The 24,858-nt window shown below is 36.7% G+C and overlaps 1 protein-coding gene across 5 annotated transcripts in view; it reads left to right on the forward strand.

Moving 5' to 3' along the window:
* Window positions 1-24,858, forward strand: part of LOC131148996 (uncharacterized) — a 94,742-nt gene that overhangs the window by 46,334 nt on the left and 23,550 nt on the right. For all 5 annotated transcript variants that reach the window (XM_058099008.1, XM_058099006.1, XM_058099009.1 and 2 more), the window contains exons 7-11: window positions 626-668; window positions 7,348-7,519; window positions 7,636-7,734; window positions 9,384-9,452; window positions 12,646-12,784. In XM_058099008.1, coding sequence (XP_057954991.1) covers window positions 626-668; window positions 7,348-7,519; window positions 7,636-7,734; window positions 9,384-9,452; window positions 12,646-12,784 — 522 coding nt within the window. The remainder of the gene's footprint in view (window positions 1-625; window positions 669-7,347; window positions 7,520-7,635; window positions 7,735-9,383; window positions 9,453-12,645; window positions 12,785-24,858) is intronic.

Genomic DNA, 24,858 nt, shown 5'->3' on the forward strand with positions numbered 1-24,858 from the left:
TTCTGTCAAAAAAAAATATCAATGGGTTATGTGGGGCCAACCTGAAGCTGCTGCTGATCCAAGCTTCTGGTGGTGTCTACTACTTGTTTGCAGAATATTTTGTGGAGCTATAATGGACCAGATTGTTTTATCTAACATTTGCCTTATTAGTTGAATAACTATAAATGTTTCTAAGGTTGTATATTTTAGCCAAACACCATGGAAACTGGAATGTGTCTCGCGCAAATTATTTTCTGAAGTCGTTTGTGATATAAAATGTTCAATGTCAAATTACTATTTACTTAAAAATGCTAACAGAGCCTTAGTATCGTTGATTCTGGGCCTGTAGTGACTCACTTGACTTTTTTAACCAGGCTTATGTGAATAATTGCAATGCTTGAAGAGATCCATCCTTGGCCCCATTTTTCGGCTTTCATTATGGTGCTTCTGTTATGTTAGTTACATCCATTTTTTAAATGAAAGAGTTTACGTGAACCGAAAAAAATAAAATTTGCAATTTATGAATGCAGTTTCACATGGCTTCCAGAGGCTGACCTTTTAAAATTTTTGATAATCTTATTTTGGATAATTTTAGAGACAATGAATTATGTTGGAAATGTGACAATTTTTTCTCTCTGTTGTGTAGATGGGTATAGAGCCATGTTTCGCCCTTGATTTTAACATTGAAGATATCCTGTTGTTTCGTCTGTTTTACTCAATTTTCTGTATTGGTATCTTGGTCAGTTGCTTGAATACATAATGTGCTCTTAATATGTTCTTTACCTTGCTAATTCTGTTGCACACTGTTTTGATACTTGTCACACTGAATGAGGCCAAATATTAGCCGGTTAGGCTATATATTGATCACTTTGTATTGCTATATAGGAATCCTAAGTTTCTGTGGGTTAGTTACTACTCACTAGCTCATTTGGATAAATGCTACATGATAAAAATTTCCTTTTAAAACATGATATATGAGAATCATAGAAGCTTTCATGAAAAGCTCTGGACTCGCTCTGGTTTATTTCCTTTTTTGGATCGTAATATATGTAGGAAGTGAAATATCTCTGTGCTTCTTATTGTTCTTTTTTGATAATAAAAGAAAGTATATCAGATAGGGAAAAAAGAAGGTACAACAATTGGGGACAAGGAGTCCCCAAAAAAACAGGAAAAAAAGAAATAAAAGTAACAATAAAACAAAAAAACCGAAGATCACACCATGAAACTAGATAAAAGTAACCAAGAAAACCCCTTTTTAGACCCTTTCTATCGTAATTTACTGAACTCTTCAAACTTGCTAATTCTCTTTGACCCTTCAATTTTACGACTTTTGCCACCATCCAAGCGAACCTCATTTCCTCTAATTTCAGTCAACTTAAATCCAGCTTATCCAGAAGATCTTGGGCTTCTAAATCCTCCTTGGGAATTTCTTCCATGGGAATAGGAAATATTCAATCCCTGCGCTTTGAACTGTTGACTAAACCATCATTTTCGAAAATAGACACTCCCTCCTAACCTTCCAATGGGGCTGGCTGAAAATAAGATAAATCCCCTACTGCGTCACAGTAATCAGAAGCATACCCATATTGTTTCTGAATCTCATCCAACAATAAACCCCCACCACAGTCAAATTCACTCAAATCATCACTTTCTGAATCCAAAATATCCGCTCATTTCTTAAACTCCCTTTTTTCCTTTCCTTGGTGATGCACCTGACCTCCTCCTTCGTAAGAGTCTTCCACTATGCTAAATTCTTTAGAGTCTCTCCTTAAAAGCTTTGTCCTTGTCGCACCAGAATTTCTCTCTTCTCATTGAACACCTTCCTCATCTCGGCGCCCATACAAACTAGCTTCCGGTGAGCATACGCCTTACTGCCCTCAAATCTGTCAAAATCCGGGCACAATATATCATCAATCTCCCCCATAATTGCTCTTGGATTTTTACATCTTACCTCTTTTTTGAACACACTTCCAACTTTTTTGTTACATTTTTAATACCAAAGTCTAATTTTAGCTTCGAACTATTAATAGTATGGGTAGTTTGATCAGCCCACCTTGAGGTTTGGAGTGATGGACTCTGAGCGTGAAGTTTAATGTGCTCCTTCCCACTGCTCGTTTCCTGAGCTCTGAGGACTGAAATCTGGTCCTTTCCATTCTTGAAATCCAGCTCTGACTTGTCTGATTCCCTGTTTCCCTGTCCAGCATCCTGACCTTTGCCATTTACCTTCTGAATAGAACCCAAGGAATGAAGACCTGCCCTAGAATCCTCATTAGAGCCCAACTTGGATAAACCTAAGCATTGGGCTTGCTCAAGTAAATGGCCCAGTTTTTATAAAAATGAAATACCCTCCTTAGCTGCTGCCATAACTCGATCCCCAGAGAGGCCTTGTCTATTGTGACCCTAGCCTGCCTGTATATTACCTTCCAGCATGACCTGCCTCCACGATCTGAAACATGGATGGCCATCTGCTGCCTTAACTCCCAAATATTTTCGTAATTCCTTGGCCAAATTGCAAAAATGGAAAATTATTCGCAAATCTTCTCCATCCCTCACCTTTTTGTGCCGCTGGGAATGAACACAAAAAATCTCCTATGATTCCAACTCAACACTAACTCTAGGAACCTTCCCACCTTCGTCCACCTAATCGACAGCCAATAGTTTGTAATACCCTTGCGAAAACTTTGAAAATCCCTCTCCATCTGACCAAAAACCATCAATCCTTTGACAAACCATGATCCAGCCTCATCTGATAACCTAACTCATTTCTTACAAAAAACCATTCTTCTCGACCAAGAGCAATGATGATTTCCCCTCGCCCTTATCTAGACACAGATTGAAGGATTTTCCTTCAATCTGAATTGCTCGGCTCAACCCAATCTTCATCACAGCGAATGCACGAGGGGAGGGAGGAATAGTATTGCGGAGGGGTAAAGAGATGGGGAGAGAGAGACAAATAGAACCATCGATTGTCAAGAATCTTCCCTAGTTCCACGCTCTTCTGTGCTTCTTATTGTCTTTAATTCTTTTTGATAAGAAAGCTATTTGTTTTTATGAGGATTGTCACTCCATTGTCATGAAATGTTAAGGATGTCAAACACACTCCACTCTAATTCACGCTACTTAGGATCTTCACTCTTTACATCTATAAAATAAACCTGCCTTTTCAAGCCAATTTTTAAGGTTGGGGGGGGGGGGGGGGGGTTTGAAATTGAAATCGACACATTTTACATTGTATTCAGCTTCTAACTTACTTGAGCCCACTTCATCATTAGCCTAGATTGTGACTACTTGGTTGTAGATAATGAACTTTACCCTCTGGTGCACTGAATGGAGCCAAAGGATTCCTGTTAGATATATATATATTTTCCCTGATTGAAAAAGAAGATATATTAAGAGAGGAAGAGTACACGAGCAGAACAGGACAATGAATTTCAGGAAAAAAAAGCTAAAAGAAAAGAAAGAAAATAACCCACAGCATAACTACCCACCAACCAAAGGATCTAACAAGCACTAGTGAAGAAAGCTCCTTTCAGGTTCTTCCCATCATAGTAACAGAGCGTTGCATATTTGCCAATTCCCTTTAACCCTTTTTAGCCTTTCTTTTACAACCATCCATCTGACTTCTTTTCCCTCCGAATTACCTAATCACAATCCCTTCTTATCCAGGAAATGTTAAGCTGAGTGGCAGGAACAGACTCAATCTGCTCATTGTCAACTGTCCATCCTTCTCTGAGCCTGAAATTCCCTATAAAATCTCCAGCAGAGATGGAATCTTAAAGGAAGAATCATGCAAATCATCAGAAGAACCTGATACAGACCTGATTTGTTCATGAACCTCGTCGATAAGCAGCCATCCATGATAATCAAATTTGCTATCTAACTCACCCTCTTCATCTGAAACAGCACTGCACGTCTTTTCTCAATAGAATTTTTTTCACTAACCTTCTTTGGTAGATCAATTTTCGACCCAGTTGAAGGCTCCTCATTGTAAAAACTACCATTGCTATGTCGTTTAAAAAAATTACCTTGCATCTTCAATAGAAAACCTCTTAGTTGAGGAGCCCCTTTCTTTCATACTCTTCCTTCCCAGTTAAGAATAAACCTGTGGTAATGCTGACTTTTCGGGGATATGATATTTTGTTTCCCCTGTGTCCAACCCCACCTTGTTATTACTTGATTCCCAGCTTGATCCACAATCATAGTATCCTCCTCCTGCACACTGAGACCTTTGTCCTTTGAAGAAATCCTTCTTAGGGACTTGTCAGATTTCAGAATATTCCTTCCCTCATCTCTCTACCCACCAGAAGAGGATATACGCTGCCTACTCACACAAACCCCTTTCGCTGGAGAGGATGTGTTATAAAACTGACTCTCCTCCACCTTCTCACTTTGCTCTAAGCCATACCTGCTGTTCCCCTTATTTTCAAAGTGTTCTGTATCACGAGCCTCAGTTGTACAACCCTTACTACTTCCAAGCTGCTGAAATATCTGATGGGCTCGAGGTGCAGTCAGCTGTATAGCCTCTTTACTTCTACATTGGGCCCCTGGAACATGGTCCTGTGAAGAGGAAATAGCCCTGTTAGATTACCATTTTAAGTTAGAGCTTAAACTATTAGGCTGTGATCCAACAATGTATATCAAGCTTTAACACCTCCTCGCATTTGCACCCTGTTGGGACACGGAGAGATAAACAAATGATATATAACACCTGTTACAGGGAATAAGTTAATTCTTAACAAAACAAACAATAAATGTGGGCAACAGGTCTAGAACCTAGGACCTCTTGTCAACCATAGCTTTATTACCATCTAAGATTACCCCTTTAATTAAAAGCTTAAGCTGTTTGGTTGTGGTCCAACAATGTTTTTCAAGCTTTTGACAAGGCCCATTCTGGGTGAGTGATATCTCTTGTGCATTAGACATCTCCATAAATTGCCCTTGTGATTTGCTTTAATTGCTAGGATTAAAAAACAGATTATCCTTGCTGTTTACTCGTAAACCCAACTCTTTGCAATTTTCCTTGTGATTTGCTTTAGTTGCTGCCAAAAATTTGCTGAACTTTCTGTAACGAGTGCTTTTCTTCACTTTCAATACAAGCCGGGACAAGTATAGCAGCCGACAGAGGAATTCTAATCTATTGACTGTGGTTCTAGTTTTTCTCCTCGAGATGAACGTAACCCCTTACCAACACCTTTTCAGTTGCAGGTTGAACCACTTTCTTTCATTCTGCTCCAATTTGTGGAAGTTTACTTCCATATGATTGTATTCAATGAATACTATTCATCAAGATGAATGAGAGAAACTAGAAAGTGAAGCGAGAGCAAAAATGATTGAGCGAAAGGGAGTGCAAGAGTGAGAGTTGCCATTATCATTTGATCTCATTATGATTTTTCTTCCTCTAAACTGTTAAAACACTTCTTATCAAAAGTATTCTGGATAGAAAAGTGAACGATGCCTTGATATATTCCACGTTGAAACTAATCTGAACTGTTTTAGTCTGATCCTCCTTTACTTAGCAGGGCTCAAAAGGCTGGGAGAATCAGATAATTTGGTGTCGGATTTCAAGAATAGGAAGGACCAGATATCAGTCCTTCGAGCTCAAGAAACAAGCAGTGGGAAGGAAGATGTTAGACTGGGTGTAGTTTCTAGCATTCCAAATTTTGAATTGAGCTGATTGAACTCTGGGACATACCCAAAATATTAATAGTTTATTAGGATTATACCATGGTATTAATAATGTAACTAGCCTGGAAGATACTTAAAAAATTGGGGAGGTAAGATGTAAAAAATCAGGAGCAGTTATAGGGGAGTGATGATATCTTGTGTCTGAATTTTGACAGATTTAGGGGTAATAAGGTGTATGCTAGTAGGAAGGCAGCTTGTACCTGTGCCGAGATCAGGAAGGTGCTTGGTGAAAATAGAGAAAACTTTGGTGTCTCAGGGACACAGTTTTTAAGTAGAGACTCTAGAGAAGAACTTAGTGGGGTGGAAGACTGTTACAACGGAGGAGTTTGGGTGTAGCAACGGGGAAAGAAAAGAAAAGGAGGTAAAGAAATGGGAGGATTTTTCAGATTCAGATAGTGATGATTTTAGTGAATTTGATTGTGGTGGGGGGTTTTTGTTGGATAAGATTCGAAAACAATATGGTATGTTTCTGATTCTTGCGATGAAGTTGGAGATTTATCTTATGTTCTTCCTGCCTCATTGGAAGGTTCGGAGGGAGAGTGTATTTTTTAAAATGATGGTTTGGTCAACAATTTACAGCGTAGGGATGGAATATTGCCTACTCCCGAGGAGGAAATTCCCAAGGACTTAGAAGCTCAAGATCTTTTGGATAAGTTAGATTTAAAGTTGAGTGATATTGGAGGAAATGAGGTTTGGTTGGATGGTGGCAAAAGTCGTAAATTGAAGGGTCAAAGGGAATTAGCAAATTTTCAAAGCTTAGTATATTATGATGGAAGGGTTTGAAAAGGGGTTTTCTTGGTTAATGTTTTCTAGTTTCATGGTGTGATCTTTGGTTTTTTGTTTTTTCTGTTCTTTCTTTTCTGTTTTTTAGTGGACTTCTTGTCCCCTCATGTTGTACCTTCTTTTCTCACTATCTAACATAATTTCTTTTATTATGAAAAAAATTCTTTTATATTTGTGTTTAGCAGTTACTACTACTGAGCCTCAAGTCCCACTAGATGGGTGAGCTTCACGCTACTCTTGACTGCATGAATTCTTATGTCTGTTCTCCCTCTTGGAGATATTTCTTGTAAACCACAGGTCCAGAAGTGAAGATTGAGTACCTCCAATGTGGCATTTTTCCAAAATTTGATTTCCATTGGTGTTTAATTTTTTTTTTTCCTTTTTGGTAGGTTCTGATTATGTCATTTACCCTTCATCTATTGGACTCTAATTGATGAAGATGATTTTTGGGATAGATTTGGTTTTCAATGAATGTAGCAATGAGCTCTTGTTCATGTTGGCAAAATCATGCAGACAAATTCTTTCTTTAGCCCTTCTATTTCTATATTCTTAAATGTTTGCTACTGATGATTTCCTTGGAGCCATCTTTGCCAACTATGTACATCATTACTAGCCCAAAGGCCCTGAACACTGTTAATGTATTGAGATGTAATAATAACTTGGAAATGGGAGCTAATGTCATTGGTGAATCTTATTGTCCCCCATTTTGGAGGATGCTTGCTTAACTTGACCATTCAGTAATATTATTGTTATCACCAGTTTCCAGCTGAATGGTAGTTAATGAGTTTGTAGGTGTTTTCACTTACTGAATGCATAAAATGAATGATACTTAAAAGTGCTAAATGTAAACCATGCATGCATTTGTGCTTTATTGTTTCTTGGGCACTTTAACAGTCAAACAGATTCCCAAGAAAGTAAATTGGGAAGATTACATGCCCAAAGGTTCGGATCAATGGGAGTGGCAACTCGCTGTATCTAAGCTGTTTGATGAGCGGCCTATATGGCCTAAAGAATCTTTGAGTGAACGATTGCTTGATCAAGGTCTAAGAGTAGGAGATGATATGCTTAGAAGGTTTTCTTCCTATTGCTAAATTTCTTCTTGGGTCAATTGAGATTAATATACTTGGTACCTGCTGGTACTTGTATGTCTGTTTTTCTTCATTGTCTTGCACTCATCCGATTTTACAGGCTGCTGTTTAGAACTGCATATTACTTTTCAAGTGGACCATTCTTTAGGTTCTGCATCAGAAAGGGTTATGATCCACGGAAAGATCCTGATTCTCGCCTGTGAGGGTTTTACTTAACTTCTACTGCCATCCAATGCATTTGTGTACTAATCATTAACATAATAGTTCTTGCTTTCATTTTGCATTGGGTTTTGCTATAATTTAACTCTGCTGAATGTGCTGCTATACTTCTAAAATAAAAGTTTCTAAAATGCCTGTTAAAATATTGGGTAAATTGGATGAGCTATTTCAATGACAGGTCTCTCCCTTTATAATATACATGGTCTTAAATTCCCACAAAATTGTCAAAATTTCTGATTTCCGTGACCCTCGAAATCGAAATGGCAATCGATTTCTGTCTTGCATAATTTCCGTCGAAATCTCAACAAATCATTCGAAATTTATCGAAATCTTGAAATTTTAGCGAAACTTGTCGAAATTTGAACTATGCAATGAAATTTCCTCGAAATTTAAATGAGAGATTTATGAGTGAAATGAAATTTCTCTATCAATTTATTTTATTTATTTTTATCGAAGTAAATGATTATTACAAGTGCTTTTGAAATTATATGAAAAAATAAACTTATAACGACATTTTATTTTACCATTCATTTCTAAATTATCATTATTTGTATAATAATTAATATTTAAATGATTTATGTATTTCATTTGTATTAACCGATTCACTAAATATGTTTAATGTACATTATCTTAATTCTTACAAATATGTGTGACGCACATATTATATTACAACTTCTCCACCTTATACACAACATATATGTATTTACTTGTAATATATTAGTCCTAAAACTTATATTACTATGTCTATTAATCATTTCTAAAGTTTCATAAAAAATTCCATGTTTTACTAATGATTTCCATTATTTTTTAAAATCAAAATTGAAATCGACATTGAAATTGAAATTTCCGTCAAAATTTCCGTACTTTTGGAGCTTCAAAATTTGAGTCGAAATCAAAATTTAAGACTTTATTAATATATACCAAGTATATAGCAGTGACCATATTACCGTTAACAACTGAGGCACTAACTCATGCTTTCTAACACAACAATAACACATAGAAGTAATACTAAATAACTTAAATAACTAGTAACACTCCCCCTCAAGATGGAACATAGATATCATATGCTACTAGCTTTTTACAAATGAATTTAACTTGAGCACCCGAAGGCTTTAGTGAATAAATCAGCAACATGGAATTCAAAGTAGACATGAGTTGTAATGAGCTTACCTACAAGTTTCTCTTGAACCAAGTGAAAATCAAGTTCAATGTGTTTCATCCGCTAATGAAAGATTGGGTTGGAGACAATATGAATAGTAGGTTGATTACACACTTCAACTCCATAGGATGAGAATGTGGAAAAACAAGTTCTTCTAACATGTACTTTAGCCAAATAAGCTCACACATAGTGTGGGCCATGGCTTGATACTCTTGAATTAGCACTTGATTGGGCCACCACTATTTATTTCTTCCTTTTCTAAGATTCAACTCACCACCAGCCAAAAAAAACAATGCCCGATTGTCCAACCCCTATCAGGAGGAGTCAGCCTTAAGGACAAACAATGGAAGTTTCACTTTTTTGTGCTGCGAAACTTTATTCATTTTGTATTTTAAGTACTTTCCTGAATTAGTGTGCTTTGAAACTCTTAATTATGCACATGCTTATCATCCTCGTCTTTGCTGTAATAGATACCAAAGAATCGATTTTCGAGTGCCACGATTGTTACGAAATTATTGTGAAACTAATGCAGCCAATGGGTAAGATCTTTTCATAATTTTTTTAGCTTTTTTTGTGTTTCCATCAAACATTTTTCATAAGAAAAGTGGCAATTTATCACTCCATATGATGGCTGTATACTCAATGGCAGTTTCTAATCTTATTTTGCTACTCTAGCTATTGGTTGAAGCACACAATTATGGGCCAGTGAAATTGTGTGAGTGGAATATATGGGGCTTGGCATTTCTTTTGTTATATAAAATCTCATAAAATTGTTCTCCACTTCTCCTTTCAGTTGTTATTGTCAATAATTGACTGATTTTATTGTTTTAATAAGTTAAATATAGTTTATTTGGCTTCTTGTTATTCTCACTTTTAATGTGCATGATACACAAAGAGTGAATGCTCTTAGTCTAATTTGTTTTCTTATTGTGCAACTCTTGCTTTTGGTTGAAGTCACAAATTATAGGCCGTGAAATTGTGTGAGTGGGAACTATTGGGCTTGACATTTCTTTTGCTATTTATATTTACAATCTCGTATAATTGTTCCCCACTTCTCCTTTCAGTTTCCACTGTCAATAATTGACTGGTTTTATCATTTTAGTAAGTTAAATATATTTTAATTGGTTTATGGTTGTTCTCATTATAAATGTGCATAATACATAACGTGAATGTTCTTAGTCTAATTTGTTGTCAATTTTTTTGGTGTAATTCATCAAATGCTCTTCTCACAAGATATATCGAATATTATTGTTCATCATTACATATGTACTGATTAACCGTAGGCGAGAGAGCCATTCACTTTCTTTTTCATGTTCATAAGTTCTCATTTAGAAACTTCTATTTTTTTTTTGGGTCCATGGTCTTAAATTTTCATGAAATTGTCATAATTTAAAATTTCCACTACCTTAAAAAAAAGGCATGGTCAAATTTCATTTTAAATAATTTTCTCAGAATTTCCACCAATTGTATGAATTTGTCAAAATGTTTATTTTGAAATAATTTATTGAAGATTAAGTGCACAAACAAGAATAAAAGGGCATCCTGGTGAACAGAGCTCCTGCTTATGTGGGGCCCGAGGAATGGGCGGACTATGATGAGTCTACAGTATGCAGCCTTACCTTGCATTTTTGCAAGAGGCTGTTACCACGCCTCGAACTTATGACTTGTAGGTCACATGGCAACAGCTTTACTGTTGTACCTAGGCTCCCCTTCATGATGCAAACAAGAATGAAAACGAAATATTTATCCCAACTGTTCGATCTGATATTCTACTCAAATTAAGGTGGTCTAATCTTGTAAATAAAAGTTTGTTAGTACTTTTTATTGTTCTTGCCTTCTTTTATTTTCTCAACTCCCAAGTCCCAACGCATAGTCTTATTAGTCTTCCTTTTGTCCCAATGGTGTCCTTCACCTCGATCAAATCCTTTTTCATTGTGGGTGCATCTGGTGTTCTATTTTGCACACTTTCAAGCAATCTTAATCTGTTTTACTTAATTTTCTTAGGCAATAATTTCTTCTATTGTCAATTATCCATCTCAATATTCTCATTTCAATTACACTCATTCTCCAAAAAGCACGCTTGATGCAGTAGCAGCAACAAGGGATGTGATAACCATCTCCACTAATCCATGGTAAATCTAGATTAGTTTCATAAATTGCATGGTTGTTTGCATTTGCTTTTCTGTTGAAAATTTTTGTGCTGAGCATGTAGTGCATTAGTTATGTTTAAATTAATAGATATTGAAATTTTTTTCAAATTTGAAATTTGATGAAATTAAACTAAAAGTCACTGTTAAGCATAAATAACATAGTAGCTTGGGGCAGAATAGAAGAAAACGGAAGAGGGGAATGCTGAAACCAGGAGTGGACACTTGGCAGACAGCTTGCAGCACTGCAGAGCCACTTGCTGCAAGCTACTGCTGTCCTGATCTGTTTCCAGCCTAGATGATAGCACTGCAGAGCCCACTTGCTGCAAAATTCTGCCATCCTTGCTTCCAGCATTAGGAATACCAGCAACAATAAACACACCTGTTACAATTGCTGTAAATCATAGTTCTAGTTAGAGGGGAGAGAAAATTCTGCAGAAAATCATGAAAAATCAGGAAAAAAAATCAGGGGGAATCAGGAAAAAGCATAGGAACATCAAAATAAATTGGAGAAGCTAATAACCAAGATAGATATTCTTAATTTTCATTTATTCATCTAGAGATTTTGAGTAAAAACGGAATTTCTCAAAGAAAAGGATAGACAATAGACACGTGTGTGTATTTGGATCCTGTTACGGAAGCATTTGTGAGTTGTTTATTTTTTACTTAGCATAGATAGCAGCACATGTGTTTTTTTGCTCTTCATCGCTACATATTATTTTTAAATAGATGGTAAATTTATTTGCTATGGCTGTTGGATTTGTAAGGATGATAGTGTTTGCTTTTTATGACATAGTTTGCATCTGCGTATATTAAACTTCTATTATGTGAAGCAGCTCGATATGTTGTAGCACTGTGTACTCTTTTTATGCCCATGGTGTTGTGAAATTTGAGGAAGTAGGGATTGTGTCTCTCTTGAGTGAAAGGCCATAAACCTTCGGAGGGTATATCCGCTTTAAGTGGTGGTTGGCCAAGCTGGAAATTGGCACTTGTTTGAGATAACACTAACTATGTTGAAATGATGTTAAAATGTGTGCCTTTGAAGGACTTGTGATGGTAATTCTAGACAAATAGATTTCTTAGAATAAGGAATATGTTCATGTTGAAATGATTTTTGTTTGAATAAGGGGGATTAAGAATGTCTGCGGAGCTCAAGGTTGCTCACCCTACTTCTATGGCAATTTCAGGAAACTACATTTATAGTGCTACCTAGGCCTTAATAATGCATGGCAGCCTTGTATATTGGAGGCTATTTTTGTTTACATTTTTCACATTCTATGTCATATTTGCATCCATGCTATTTTTGTTGCTTATCAATATATAAAAGGTGTTTCAAAACTATATGGACACTATTATTCTTGCTAAATTCACTAATAGGGTTTCAAAGGGTTATGAACACCCTAATTTATAGGCTGGTGATTAATGAATTGAGTTTCATTTCTATCAGTTCCTGTTTTGTTGTGAATTATCAACCTTATTGATTATCATGAGCAGCCATACCAAGCATCTCTACATCTTCCGCAAGCCAACCATTATGCTAATTGTAATTTTTCTTTAAATATTTAATTATTTATTTTTTATGCAGATTGAAGCATAGGTGGGGGGATATATGTGCATTTCGAGTTTTTCCTTACAAGTGCCAAACATCGTTGCAGCTTTGTGAACTTGCAGATGATTATATTCAGCAGGAAATAAGAAAACCTTCAAAGCAAACAACTTGCACTGTGAGATTCTCATTTGAGCATTTTATTTATTTATTTTTTAAATTATATTTGTAAAATAAGAGTTCATTATTTCTTTTCAAATATCATCAGATGCCGTGGTCTAGTGGATTATATTTTTTTTCTGGAAGAGTTTTGATTTCTGCACCAACTTTCAAACTATTGTTTTTGAATTAAAACCTTTGTGATCCTGTGATGCTTCGACAATATATGAGGCATTTTATTTACTTGTATTTAGCCCCCTGAATTCTGCTTATTTTACCTCACAATATTCTCTGCTTGCAAAATTTCTCGTAGTTTATTTTGATTAGCTGTTAGAAAATGAAAATGCAAGATCTGATGCACAAGGCTCCACAGCATTGGGGGTGAGGGGTGGGGGAAGATGTATCCAGTCTTACTTCCATGCTTTGAGAAACCAGTTTTGTATTTGAACCTCTGATGCTTGGGTCTGGATGTAACACCCGCGCCATTGAAACAATGCCCAACCTTCTACTAATTGTTAGAAAATATTGGACATAATTTAATTGACTTCTTGTCAAATAAGTGAACTTGGATTATATATGTGCACAGGTGTCTCTGTATATATTATGTATATGTCTATATCAAGGATGATTTCAATGGTTGTAGTTAGGTCAATTCCCAAGGAATAACTGTGCATTGGAAAATGTTGCTAGGCTATGATAATCAGGTGGGCACTAGGAAAACATTCAGTTATATTTCTTAAATCCAAAATAGCCTTTAGTACTAGGTCCATTGGCCCAAAGGGATGCCTGGAAGAGGCAGCTTCTAGAAATGGGTAGGCATAAAGCTGAAGAAAGAAAGGCGAGAAGTCTAGGTGAGCCTTACTAGGGTTTGATGGGCCCCATAAACCTACTATAGGAACCTCACAATGAAAGAATATTGTGGTGTGGCATGGTTAGGTTTACTATATTCTATCTTTGAATGGATAATAAGAAAATTCCATATTCAAGGGCATTTTGGTAATTTTTATTTACAATTTTAGGTTACTGGGTGTTTAGTTATCAAACGTTTTGTTATGAGTTTAGTTTGGTTTGGTTATTTTTAGAATGTTTTTCCTTCTTCAAGTTGGAGTTTGGAAAGTCCTATTGTTTGCATCTTCAAAGCTTCAGGCCCATTAGCATTGTAGGTTATTTGCAAATTGATTTCTAAATCCCTAGTGACAGAAAGGGGGATAGTCCATTGTGGTGAGAAGGACTACTCCAAAAGTCATATTTGTCAATTAGAAAATTTAGTAGGCATTAACTTGTTTCAATTATTTATTTTATTAAAGGGCATTTCTTTGTGAAAACATGTTGCATTTTCAATTAATTTTTCACTATTATCAATAAAGAATCGCAAGATACTTGCACTCGCCTGTGTAACACTAATTGCCCTAAATCTTTCTACAGAAAACTAGTACCAAGCTTGTATGAAGGAGTAGGGTCGCGCTAGGTAGCTGACGGCCAATGTACAAACTTGTCAAATCATTGTTTTAACATGAATCATTACCAAATAGTCACTGGGGTGTCCCCTACAAGTGATGTGTTGCACTTATACCACCTGGATGTAGCTAAAAATTGACAAGGGTGGACTAGACTGGGTAATTTTCACCAGGAGAGGGTTAAGAAGTTAGCAAAGGAAACTAGGATAGCGGCTTGGAATATAGGGGCACTTAAGAACAAAACCATGGAGGTAGTGGATACAATGATTAGAAGGAAAATGGGTAGTGGAAAAAGCTAGAGAAATCTAAAATTCAGGACTTGAGCGTTGGTACACTGAAAAGAGAAACATAAAAAATAAAAATGGATGGGACAAAGACCTAAAAGGTAATGCAGTAAATGATAAACGAATTTGTTGATTCAAAAAAACAACAACTGACATGATGCTCTCCCAATGTGAAGGATTTCCCAGTGGCTTCCTTCGACTCTGCTAGCATGGCTGGCCTGACCTCTCCTATTAAACCCTATATTTTCTCATTCTCCATCGAAACAATATTCAAGAAAATGAAACCTAGCACTGTTGAACCAATACCTATTAAGCTCTTTTTTCTCTTCTTTTACTAGAAAACCCTTCCGAATTCCTTCAGAACATCCCAGCAGATCTTTGACTTCCCTTTCGGCAAATCATCCTTCGCCTTCAGAGAGCATTCAACCTATCATTTTACAGCTGTTGGAGATCCCCAGTTGCGAATTTGAGTCTCTGGTTCGGTGAGAGTGGTTTGTGGCTTCTTCACAACTCTGGATTATTGGAGGTGGTATTGTAGAATGGGGGAGACTAGCTGCATGTCAGGTAAGAAGTTGTTTGGGTGGGGAGGACATTCCTCAGTTTGGGTCGATCGTAAAATATTCTGTGCTGATTGTCCTGGATCTTCAGTCTTTAGAATTTTGGAGTTTGCAGGGAGAAAGTTCTCTTATATTTTACCAAATAAAGAGGAATTTCTCTGGATCGTTAAGTTACTGTGGGTGATGTTGTGAAGGAAATTGAGGAGCTGACAAGATCTCCTGAAGAGGCTTATATCTACGAGGTGAAGGATCATAGGTCTCGATCAATTTGCGGTCCAATGTTTAAGGAAGGATCCTACGAGTTGAAAAGGGGATTGCAGGGGTAAAATTAAGCATTATTTGTGTTCCTAAGAGTAAGAACAATGAAGGCTGGAGGATTTTCTTCGAAGCTCTACTGCAGGTCTTATCTGAACACAATAAGGAGATTGTATTTAGATGTTTAGACTGTGGTGTCTTGAACATAATAAGCGACAAGAGGTTAATGAAGGAGTAGAGCGGGGGTTTGAGGCAGCCATAGATGTGATGCTGGCAAGGGGAAGGACTCGGAAAGGATTGATGGGGAATCTCATGATTTCAGGATAGATTTTCCAACTTTCCTACCCAGACGAAATTTAAAATTTGCTTCCATATATAATTTTCAGCTTGGGAGAGGTAAGTTTGGGCCTGTTACTAGTGGGCCTCCTATAGTCATTAGATGGGTAATTAAAGGGAAAAAGAACAATGGGCTAAGCTTTATCCAAAGGGTTGTTGGGCCTTTCTTTGAAGATAATAGAACAGAGGTTAGTACCCAAGTCCGAATGAATAATGGAAAAACTGGAAAATACTGAAACTAGGACTGTGGATGAAAATACAGAAATCTGCCCAGAGGTGAAGGTTTCTAGCGAGCATACTCAGGTTTGTTTAACCTTAAAGTCTGATCTTCCCAAAGACCTGGGTACAGAATCAAGGGCGGAGAAGGTTGAATTGGTTGAAGGGGAAGTAGAGATTTCAGATGGTGTAACTAGGCAGCAGGCTTGTCTAGAGGATCTGGCACAACAATCAATGCAGCAGAAAAATGGAAGCTCCTCTTACAGAACTAACTGAAGTTGCAACAAAGGGCCACATTCAACTGTATATGAAGAAAGTAAAATTGACGAGTTTAGTGAGGATGAGAGGTGCTCAGAAGCAGATGTTGGTCTAAGCAGCTTTTGTGATTTTGCGTCCAACCTAGGATTAGGATTATGTACCTTCTCAGGGTGTGGCAGGCGGCATTCTAGTTTTGTGGGACACTAGATTTATTGCTAGAGTGGATGGTTTGGTGGGTTTTTGAGGATGGTTTGGGTCTTGGAAATTTGGTGTCTAGGAACACAGCTCGTCTAGCTAAGTGGCTTTAGCAGCTCCTGCTAGAGGTTTCTTCATTGTGGGATAAAGTTATCAAAAGTAAATTTGGACTTGATGGGAATGGATGTGATACTAATTTGGGTTTTAGATGCTCTTCGAAAAGTCCATGGAAAGCTACATCTCATATCTAGAATGAGATAGCTTCTTGTGGAAATAGTTCTCATTGTGGAAATAATTCTCATTAATCATAACATAGGTTCAGGTCTGTATAAATAGATGTACAGCAGAAGAATAGAAGGAAAGAACCAAAAATGCTAACTTATAAGGAAACTAAATATTCTAGGATATTCACACATTTACAGCCAAGATTCTCTTAGAAAAATAGGAAAGTTGACTAAACAGATTTGAAACTTTCCAACACTCCCCCTCAAGCTGGCTTGAAGATATCTTCCATGGCCAGCTTGCTAATGAAGTTTTTAAACTGTTTCTTCGGCAGTCCCTTTGTCAGTATGTCTGCTACTTGCTCAGTTGTCGAGATATATGGCAGAGAGATTACTCCCTCATCTATTTTCCCCTTGATAAAATGCTTGTCTACCTCCACATGTTTAGTTCTATCATGAATAACTGGATTGTGAGCGATAGCTATTGCAGCTTTATTGTCACAATACAGTTTCATTGGTAGTGAGTTAGTAATTTTTAATTCTTCCAGCAACCTTTCGATCCATAGTGCTTCACAAATTCCATGAGCAACAGCCCTAAATTCTGCCTCTGCACTACTCCTTGCCACCACATTTTGTTTCTTGCTGCGCCATGTTACTAGGTTTTCTCCAACAAAGGTGCAATAGCCAGAATTTGGTCTTCTATCAGTGACACTTCCAGCCCAATCTGCATCAGTGTATACTTCAACCTATAAATTCCCATGTCCTCCAAATAATAAACCTTTACGTGGAGTCCCATTTAGGTACCTTAGAATCCTGTACACAAAATCAAAATGCTCGGGTCCTGGTGAGTGCATAAATTGACTTACCACGCTTGTTGCAAAGGCTATGTCAGGAGGTGTATGAGAGAGATAAAGGAGTTTCCCTACCAATCTTTGGTATTTGCTCTCTGTTGATCACTTCTTCAGCCTTAGCTGGTTGGAGTTTTATGTTTGACTCTATAGGTGTTTCTGTTGCATTGCACCCTAGCAAACCTATTACTCCAAGTAAATCAAGCACATACTTGCGTTGGGAAACAAAAATTCCTTTCTTTGACCTTGCAAATTCCATACCAAGAAAATACTTCAAGTTGCCTAAGTCTTTGATCTCAAATTCTTGAGCAAGGATCTTCTTTAACCTCTCTAGCTCATTGCTATCATCACCTGTCAGAATTATATCATCTACATAGACAGTAAGGATAGCCATTTTACCTTCACTCGTGTGTCTATAGAACATAGTATGATCGGCTTGATCTTGGCTGTAGCCATGACTCTTTACTAACTCCCTAAACTTTTCAAACCAAGCTCTAGGAGATTGTTTGGATCCATACAATGATTTCCTCAATCTGCCCACCTTGCCTTTGCCACCTTTCCCTTCAAATCCTGGTGGTAGATCCATAAAAACTTCCTCCTCTAAGTCTCCATTATGATAGGATAGATGGTTGGAAATAGGATGTGTGGTATAGGTTCTAACTCCTTTCCTAAGGGCAATGGGTAGGTCAAGATCAGAATATTTATCAAAACAAGGATCTGGAGAAGAAAAAGTTCCCGGAGTATGAGAAGGAGGACCAACTTGTGTAGGTGATGATGATTGGCCTTGCTCTGGATTTGAAGAAAGAGCTCTATTATTCTGATGATTTCCTCTTTTGGTATAAACACGAAACTTAGATGAGGGAATATTTGATAGTACTTCTCCCCATGTCTGTGAATTAGGTATGCCTTGTATAGGTAGACTAGGATTTCCATTATTTTAGCCAGTTAAGGTATCGGTTTCCTGACCCTTTAAAGAGTGGATGTCAATGTCAAGGAAAACATTTGGAAGAGGCTTAGAGGTTTGCCAGAACTCATCTTCAGTTTCCTTCTTCTTCCCTTGAAGATAGTTATGGCCAAAAAAGGGATGGTTTTCAATAAAAACAACATCCATATTGATATGAATTTTTCTGGTACGAGTGTTAAAACATTTGTACCCTTTTTTATTAGGAGCATATCCAAGGAAAACACATTTTTCTGCCCTAGGATCAAGCTTGGTTCTAAGATTGGTAGGTATATGATAAAAAACGGTGCATCCAAACACTTTAAGTGGCAAGTCTGATGTTATCTGACATGTAGGAAACAATTTTTTAAGGCAATCTAAGGGAGTGATGTATTTTTGCACTCGAGTAGGCATCCGATTAATGAGGTAACATGCAGTTAAAATAGCATCACCCCATAGATTTTTAGGAGTTTGCATTGAAAACATTAGGGCATGTGCAACCTCTAACAAATGGTGATTTTTTCTCTCAGCAATGCCATTTTGTTGTGGGGTGTCACGACAAGTAGATTGATGTTGAATACCCTTTGTTGAAAGAAGCGTTCCTAAACATTTGTTAAAATATTCAGTACCATTATCAGTTCTAAGGATACTGATTTTCGTTTGGAACTGGGTTTCAACCATATTATAAAAATCTTGAAAAAAAAATTTTCGACCTCAAATTTGTCCCTCAATAAGTACATCCAACACAAATGTGTATGATCATCAATAAATGTAACAAATCATTTCTTACCAGAGGTAGTAGTGATTTTTGAGGGACCCCAAACATCACTACGAATTAAATAAAAAGGTTTGGAAGAATGATAAGCTTTTGATTGATAGGTGCTTCGGTGACTTTTGGATATGTGGCAAACATCACAGTGAAGAGAATTGCAATCCGGTTTTATAAATAAGCCAGGAAACAAATGTCTTAAATAGAGAAAACTAGGATGTCCTAGTCTAAGATGCCAAAGCATTATTTGTTCACTTGTAGAAATAGAAGTAGTACTACTACTCAAACCCCGAGCTTGTTTATTTTTGAATAAAGTCTCATCGAAGTAGTAGAGCCCATCAATCATCCTAGCACTACCAATCATCCTACAATGGGAATCAAAGAAAATGACACAACGATTAGAGGCCCGTGAGAGTTTACTAATAGACAGCAGGTTACAAGCAAATTTAGGGACGTGAAGGATATATTTGAGTTCTATTTTTTCAGAGATTTGGATAGAACCTGTTCCAGCAATGGATGAAAAACTTCCATATGCAATTCTAATCTTTTTATTACTAGAACAAGGAGAATAAGATTGAAACAATTGTGAGGTACTGGTCATGTGATCAGATGCACCAGAATCAATAATCCATGGTGCAAGATTTAAGCAACAAGGGTAGGCGCTAGAGTTATCACCTATTTGGGCCAATGAACCAGTAGGAAGACCAGAGGCAGAAGTAGATTTCAGCAGTTGAAGAAGATGATCCACCTGTTCAGCACTTAGGAAATTAGCTTCATTGGCTTTAGGGACTGCATGATTGCTGCTAGAGGGTCAAGATTTGTTGCTCTTCCAGTTTGCTGGCTTTCCATGGAGTTTCCAGCAATTTTTTCGAGTGTGGCGTGGCTTATTGCAATAGTCACACCATACTTGAGGCTTATCTTCCAACCTCCTTTGATTAGAGTAAGGCTACTGTGCAGAAATATTGGCAGTGGCCAATTCTGTGTTACCAGCAACATGAGAAGCAGGATTATTAGCAGCAAGTAGAACAGTATTTTCCAGAGTCTAATCCTCCTTTTTCTTCATCATCACACTCCTTCGACATACCTTCTTTATCGATTATGTTGAATAATTGTAGGGTATCTTCCAAAAATGGTAGTTGATAATAGTTGTTGGATTCTTTAGTAGTCTATTCTTGTAAATATTTCTTTGAATTCCTGGTTGGGACAAATTTCTTTTTTCCTCTCTTGAATTTTATATGGAAGGTCAAAATTTCCCCGAAAATCAAAGTTTTTCTTTGGTTGGTCATGCTTAATAGGATAAATTCTAATGACTTGTTGTAGATGAGGAGACCTTTAAAGTCTCTCCTTCCTGCACTGCAATTTTGCATGGAAGGTTTGGAACAAGTTATTCAATTACTTTGAAGAAAGTTGGGTTGGTCCTAGAACAGTGGTGGAATTCTTGGCAATTTCTTTTGTGGGGCTGGGCAGGTTGAATAAAGGAATTGCATTATGGAATTGTGCTATATTTGCAGTGCTCTGGGGCTTGTGGAAGGAACATAATTTGCATATATTTGCAGTTAAGAAGTTACCATATTGGTTTATGTGGGAAAAGATTATTTTTATGGCTTCTTTATGGTGTATGTGCTATTGAAATTTCAAGGGAATGTGTGTTTCAGATGTTCAGCACAATTGGAAGTCTTTTCTTACGGTGTCTTGAGTTTCTTTTGTCATTTTTTATTTTTGCGATTTTCTTTTTTGATTTTCCTGAATATTTTATCAGCCTTTGCGAAGGGGATGTCTTCTCTCTTGCTCGTGGGCTCCTTTATCTAATGAATTATTTTTCTATCAAAGGAAAAATAAATAAATAAATATGTAAATAAAATAGCTTTAGGGATAGAAATAGTAAATGTCGTTAGTGCATATGCTCCTTAATTAGGCTTAGTAGAAAAGCTTGAAATACAATTGTAGGAAGATATGGACAGTATTATAGAAGGGATACAAAGGTTTGAAAAACATTCATAGGAGTTGATTTGAATATACACATTGGAAAGGACAATATAGACTAAGGAGAGGATACATGGAGGCCATGGATATGGGGATAAAAATGAGACCAATGATACAATTTTAGATTTTGGCATGTCTTACGATTTGGTTATTTTTGAATACTTGCTTTATGAAAAGAGAAAAATGCTCAATAACTTCCAAGAGTATACAAAATAAAATGCAAATAGATTTCTTCATAACTAGGAAGGGGGATCCTCTATCATGTAAGGATTGTAAATTTATCTCAAGTGAAAGTGTGACTACATAATATAGAGTTCTAGTATTATATATATTGTTGAAAAATGGTAAAGAAAGTGCAACATAAATCAACTCAAGTAGACTAGTTGGTGGAGCTTTAAGGGAGGAAATATAGTAAAATTCGAAGATAAAATGATCAAAGAGAGTGATTGGATAGTAGGGGATAAGTTAGATGCAAACACCATGTGGAATAGGATGGCTAACCCTATAAAAAAGATAGCAGAAGAGTTTTTAGGTGAATCTTGAGAAGATACTTGAGTAGTAAAGAAAGTTGGTGGTGTGATCAAGATGTTGCTGTAAAGAAAAAAAGAAATTGGTATAAAACAAGGAAAAATTTTAGAAACATAGAAACTCTTGAAAAGCATAAAAAGGCAAGAAAAGTTGCAAAAGTGGTCGTTAGTGATGCAAAACACAGAGTCGTGATACTTTATATACTAGACAAGATACAAAAGAAGGAGAAACAAACATATATAAACTTACTAGAGCTAGAAAGAAAATGCATGGTAAAGTGTATATAGGACAAGAATGATAATGTCTTAACAAAAGAAGATGACATAAAAGTGAGGTAGTAGAGATACTTTTAATAAGTTTGAGGAAACCAAATCGAAAGCATGAATGTGGAAAGACTAAAAGTAGGGGATTTATTCGCAAAATTAGAGTTATTGAATTGAAAATCTATAGGACTAAGTAACATACCAATTGAAGTTTGAAAATATTTAGCGGATAAAAGAAGTATATATTTAATTATTCTATTCAACACTATAATTAAAACCCAAGAAAATGTTGGAGGAATGGAGGAAACTGGAAAAGTACGCTCATACCTTTATACAAAAGCAAAAGCAATGTTCAAAATCGTAATAACTATTGTAGAATTAAGATTGAGTTATACAATGAAATTGTGGGAAAGGGTAATTGAACAAAGAATTAGACTAGAAACAAGGGTTTTGGAAAATCAATTTGGTTTATACTTGGAAGATCAATAGTAGAAGGTATTATCTTTTAAGAAGACTAAAGGGAAAGTCTAGGAAAAGAAGAGGGACTTGCTTATAGTTTTTATTGACTTAAAGAAAGCCTATGATAAAGTTCCGAGGGAAGTTCTTTGGTGGGTTTTAGAAAAGAAGGAAGTATGCAGTAGATATACTGAGGTCAATTAGGATATATATGATAGAGTGGCAACTTGCATTTGGATTGTAGGAGGAGGGTCTAGAAAATTTCCAATAACAATATGTGTACGTCAAAGTTCTACATTGAACCCTTATCTTTTTAACTTTAGTGAGTGATAAACTCAATTGGAATGTCCAAAATGAGATTCCTTGGTGTATATTGTTTGTAGATGATATTGTCTTGATTGATGAAAGTAAGAGCGAAGTGGAATCTAAGCCAGAACTACGGAGAACCACTTTGGAGTCTAAAGATTTTAAGACAAGTAGAAATAAGATAGAATATATAAAATGTAATTTCACTAAAGTAAGGAGGAGTATTGGATGTAAGATTATATTTGATAATCAAGAAATTAATACCATAAGTAGATTTTGATATCTTGGATCTATTATGCTAGTAGAAGGCAAAATTGAAGAAGATGTAATATATAGAGTTAAAGCAGGATGGGTAAAATGGAGTGCATCAGGCGTGTTGTGTGATTGTAGAATACCCTTAAAATTGAAAGGAAATTTCCATAGGAAGGCTATAAGGCCTGCCATGCTTTATAGATTAGCGTGTTGGGCCAATGAGAAACAATGTTTATAAAGATAAATTGAGAAGTGATTATATTCACAATAAACTAGGCATAACACCAATCAAAGACAAGATAAGGGAGGGCTGCTTGGATGGTTCGGGCACTTGAAATGCGGAACAAGCAAGGCATAATGTGAGGAGTGAGCTAGTTGCTGTTTTTGGTATAAAAAGGAGTAGGAGTAGACCAAAAACGATAGTGAGGAAGGACTTAAAAGCTCTTAAGCTAGCAGGGAAAAATGCCCTTGATTGGGTGGATTGGTGGAAAAAGATTCATGTGGCCGACCCCATCTAGTGGGACTTAAGGCTGCTTCTTGTTGGTATTTCTTTTACATTTGGAAAGTAGCTTTTAGGATTTTACAAGCAGATATATATATATATATATATATATATATATATATATAATATGGATTGGATGTAATCTTGTTGAAATTAGTTTTTTGAAATGGAGTGTTTTGAATTTACAGTTTTTACCAATGCGTTGTCTTTACGTTAATTTGTATGAGAGCCTTGAGCTACCAACATACTGTTTCCATCTCCCTAACTCATCCCTGCTGCCAATCTCAGTGTCATGCAACCTTCCAGTCCTGCCATTAACAACTTTTTGACGTTTGTGCAAACCCATCTCATGTGACATCCCAAATCGATACTGGAAATTTTGCTCAATCAAGATGAAAGTTTTCAATTATCATCAGATTATATCCTTGAATTGTGTATCACCATTTGTCGTCACAATATCTGGATTCTCCACTTAACACCCTTGTCTATTCAGCCAGTTACCATTGAAGCTCATTATTGTCGCAACATTGTCGGAACTTCAGTCCTCGTTGGTTCTCACTGGTCAACCTCACTGTATTTCAGATACACAGTAAATAATTCCTTAATGAAATTATTACTTGCTTTAGTTGTGTGTTATTGTTGTCTTAATAAGTGTGAGTGAGTGCTTGAATTAGTAAGGGTAATATTGTCATTGTAATGTATTTGACATATGTTATAAATAGAGGGAGACATATCATTATGATTAGGTTTTCCAATGTACACAATACTCTTAACATGCCATCAGAGCATGGTCCTGTAACCTAAAACAGGAGTGCCACAGCCACTGTCAAACCAAAGCCTAAAACCCTAAATCTGCTGCATGTATGCCATCATAGGTGAATTCCTACCACCATTGTAGGCTGAAACACTGTTAGTTCAGGAACACCAAAACGCACTTTAGATCTTACAAAATCAACACCATAGCCACCCATTGGCACTACAATCTGCTTAAACCTGAAACCTATCACTGGAGATGCCCTTGCACACCCACACACACCAGTTGAAGGATGGCAGTGCCAACCCCATGCACTGGCACGTGAAGGTTCATTCAGGCATGTTTTTGGCCTGAACTGATCCTATGTTGTTTGAATCCCTCTACAAACCGAATCATTGAATTTTTTTTTTGTGATGGATTTTTCTCCAAAGATCTGACTTTGACTTGCAACACTGGGGATGATTGTGTGGTACTGCTGGAGGCTGTTTGTCAGTGCTTATTGAGTTCATTGAGGCTGAAAAAGGTATTTCTTTTGTTTGTGATTTTTTCAACTGTTTATCTTGTTTGTTGTGCATTTGTGGTTTGCTCTGGTTGTTGAAGGTTGTGTGTGTTGGGATGAAGTCCACGGATCCCAAAAGGATGTTGTTTGTTATGTGTTTGTGATTTGCTCCCATGGTCAAGGTTGTGTGTTGGGAATGGAGTCCACAAATCCC

The sequence above is a fragment of the Malania oleifera genome, chromosome 2 (assembly GCF_029873635.1).
Source record: "Malania oleifera isolate guangnan ecotype guangnan chromosome 2, ASM2987363v1, whole genome shotgun sequence".
NCBI lineage: Eukaryota > Viridiplantae > Streptophyta > Magnoliopsida > Santalales > Ximeniaceae > Malania > Malania oleifera.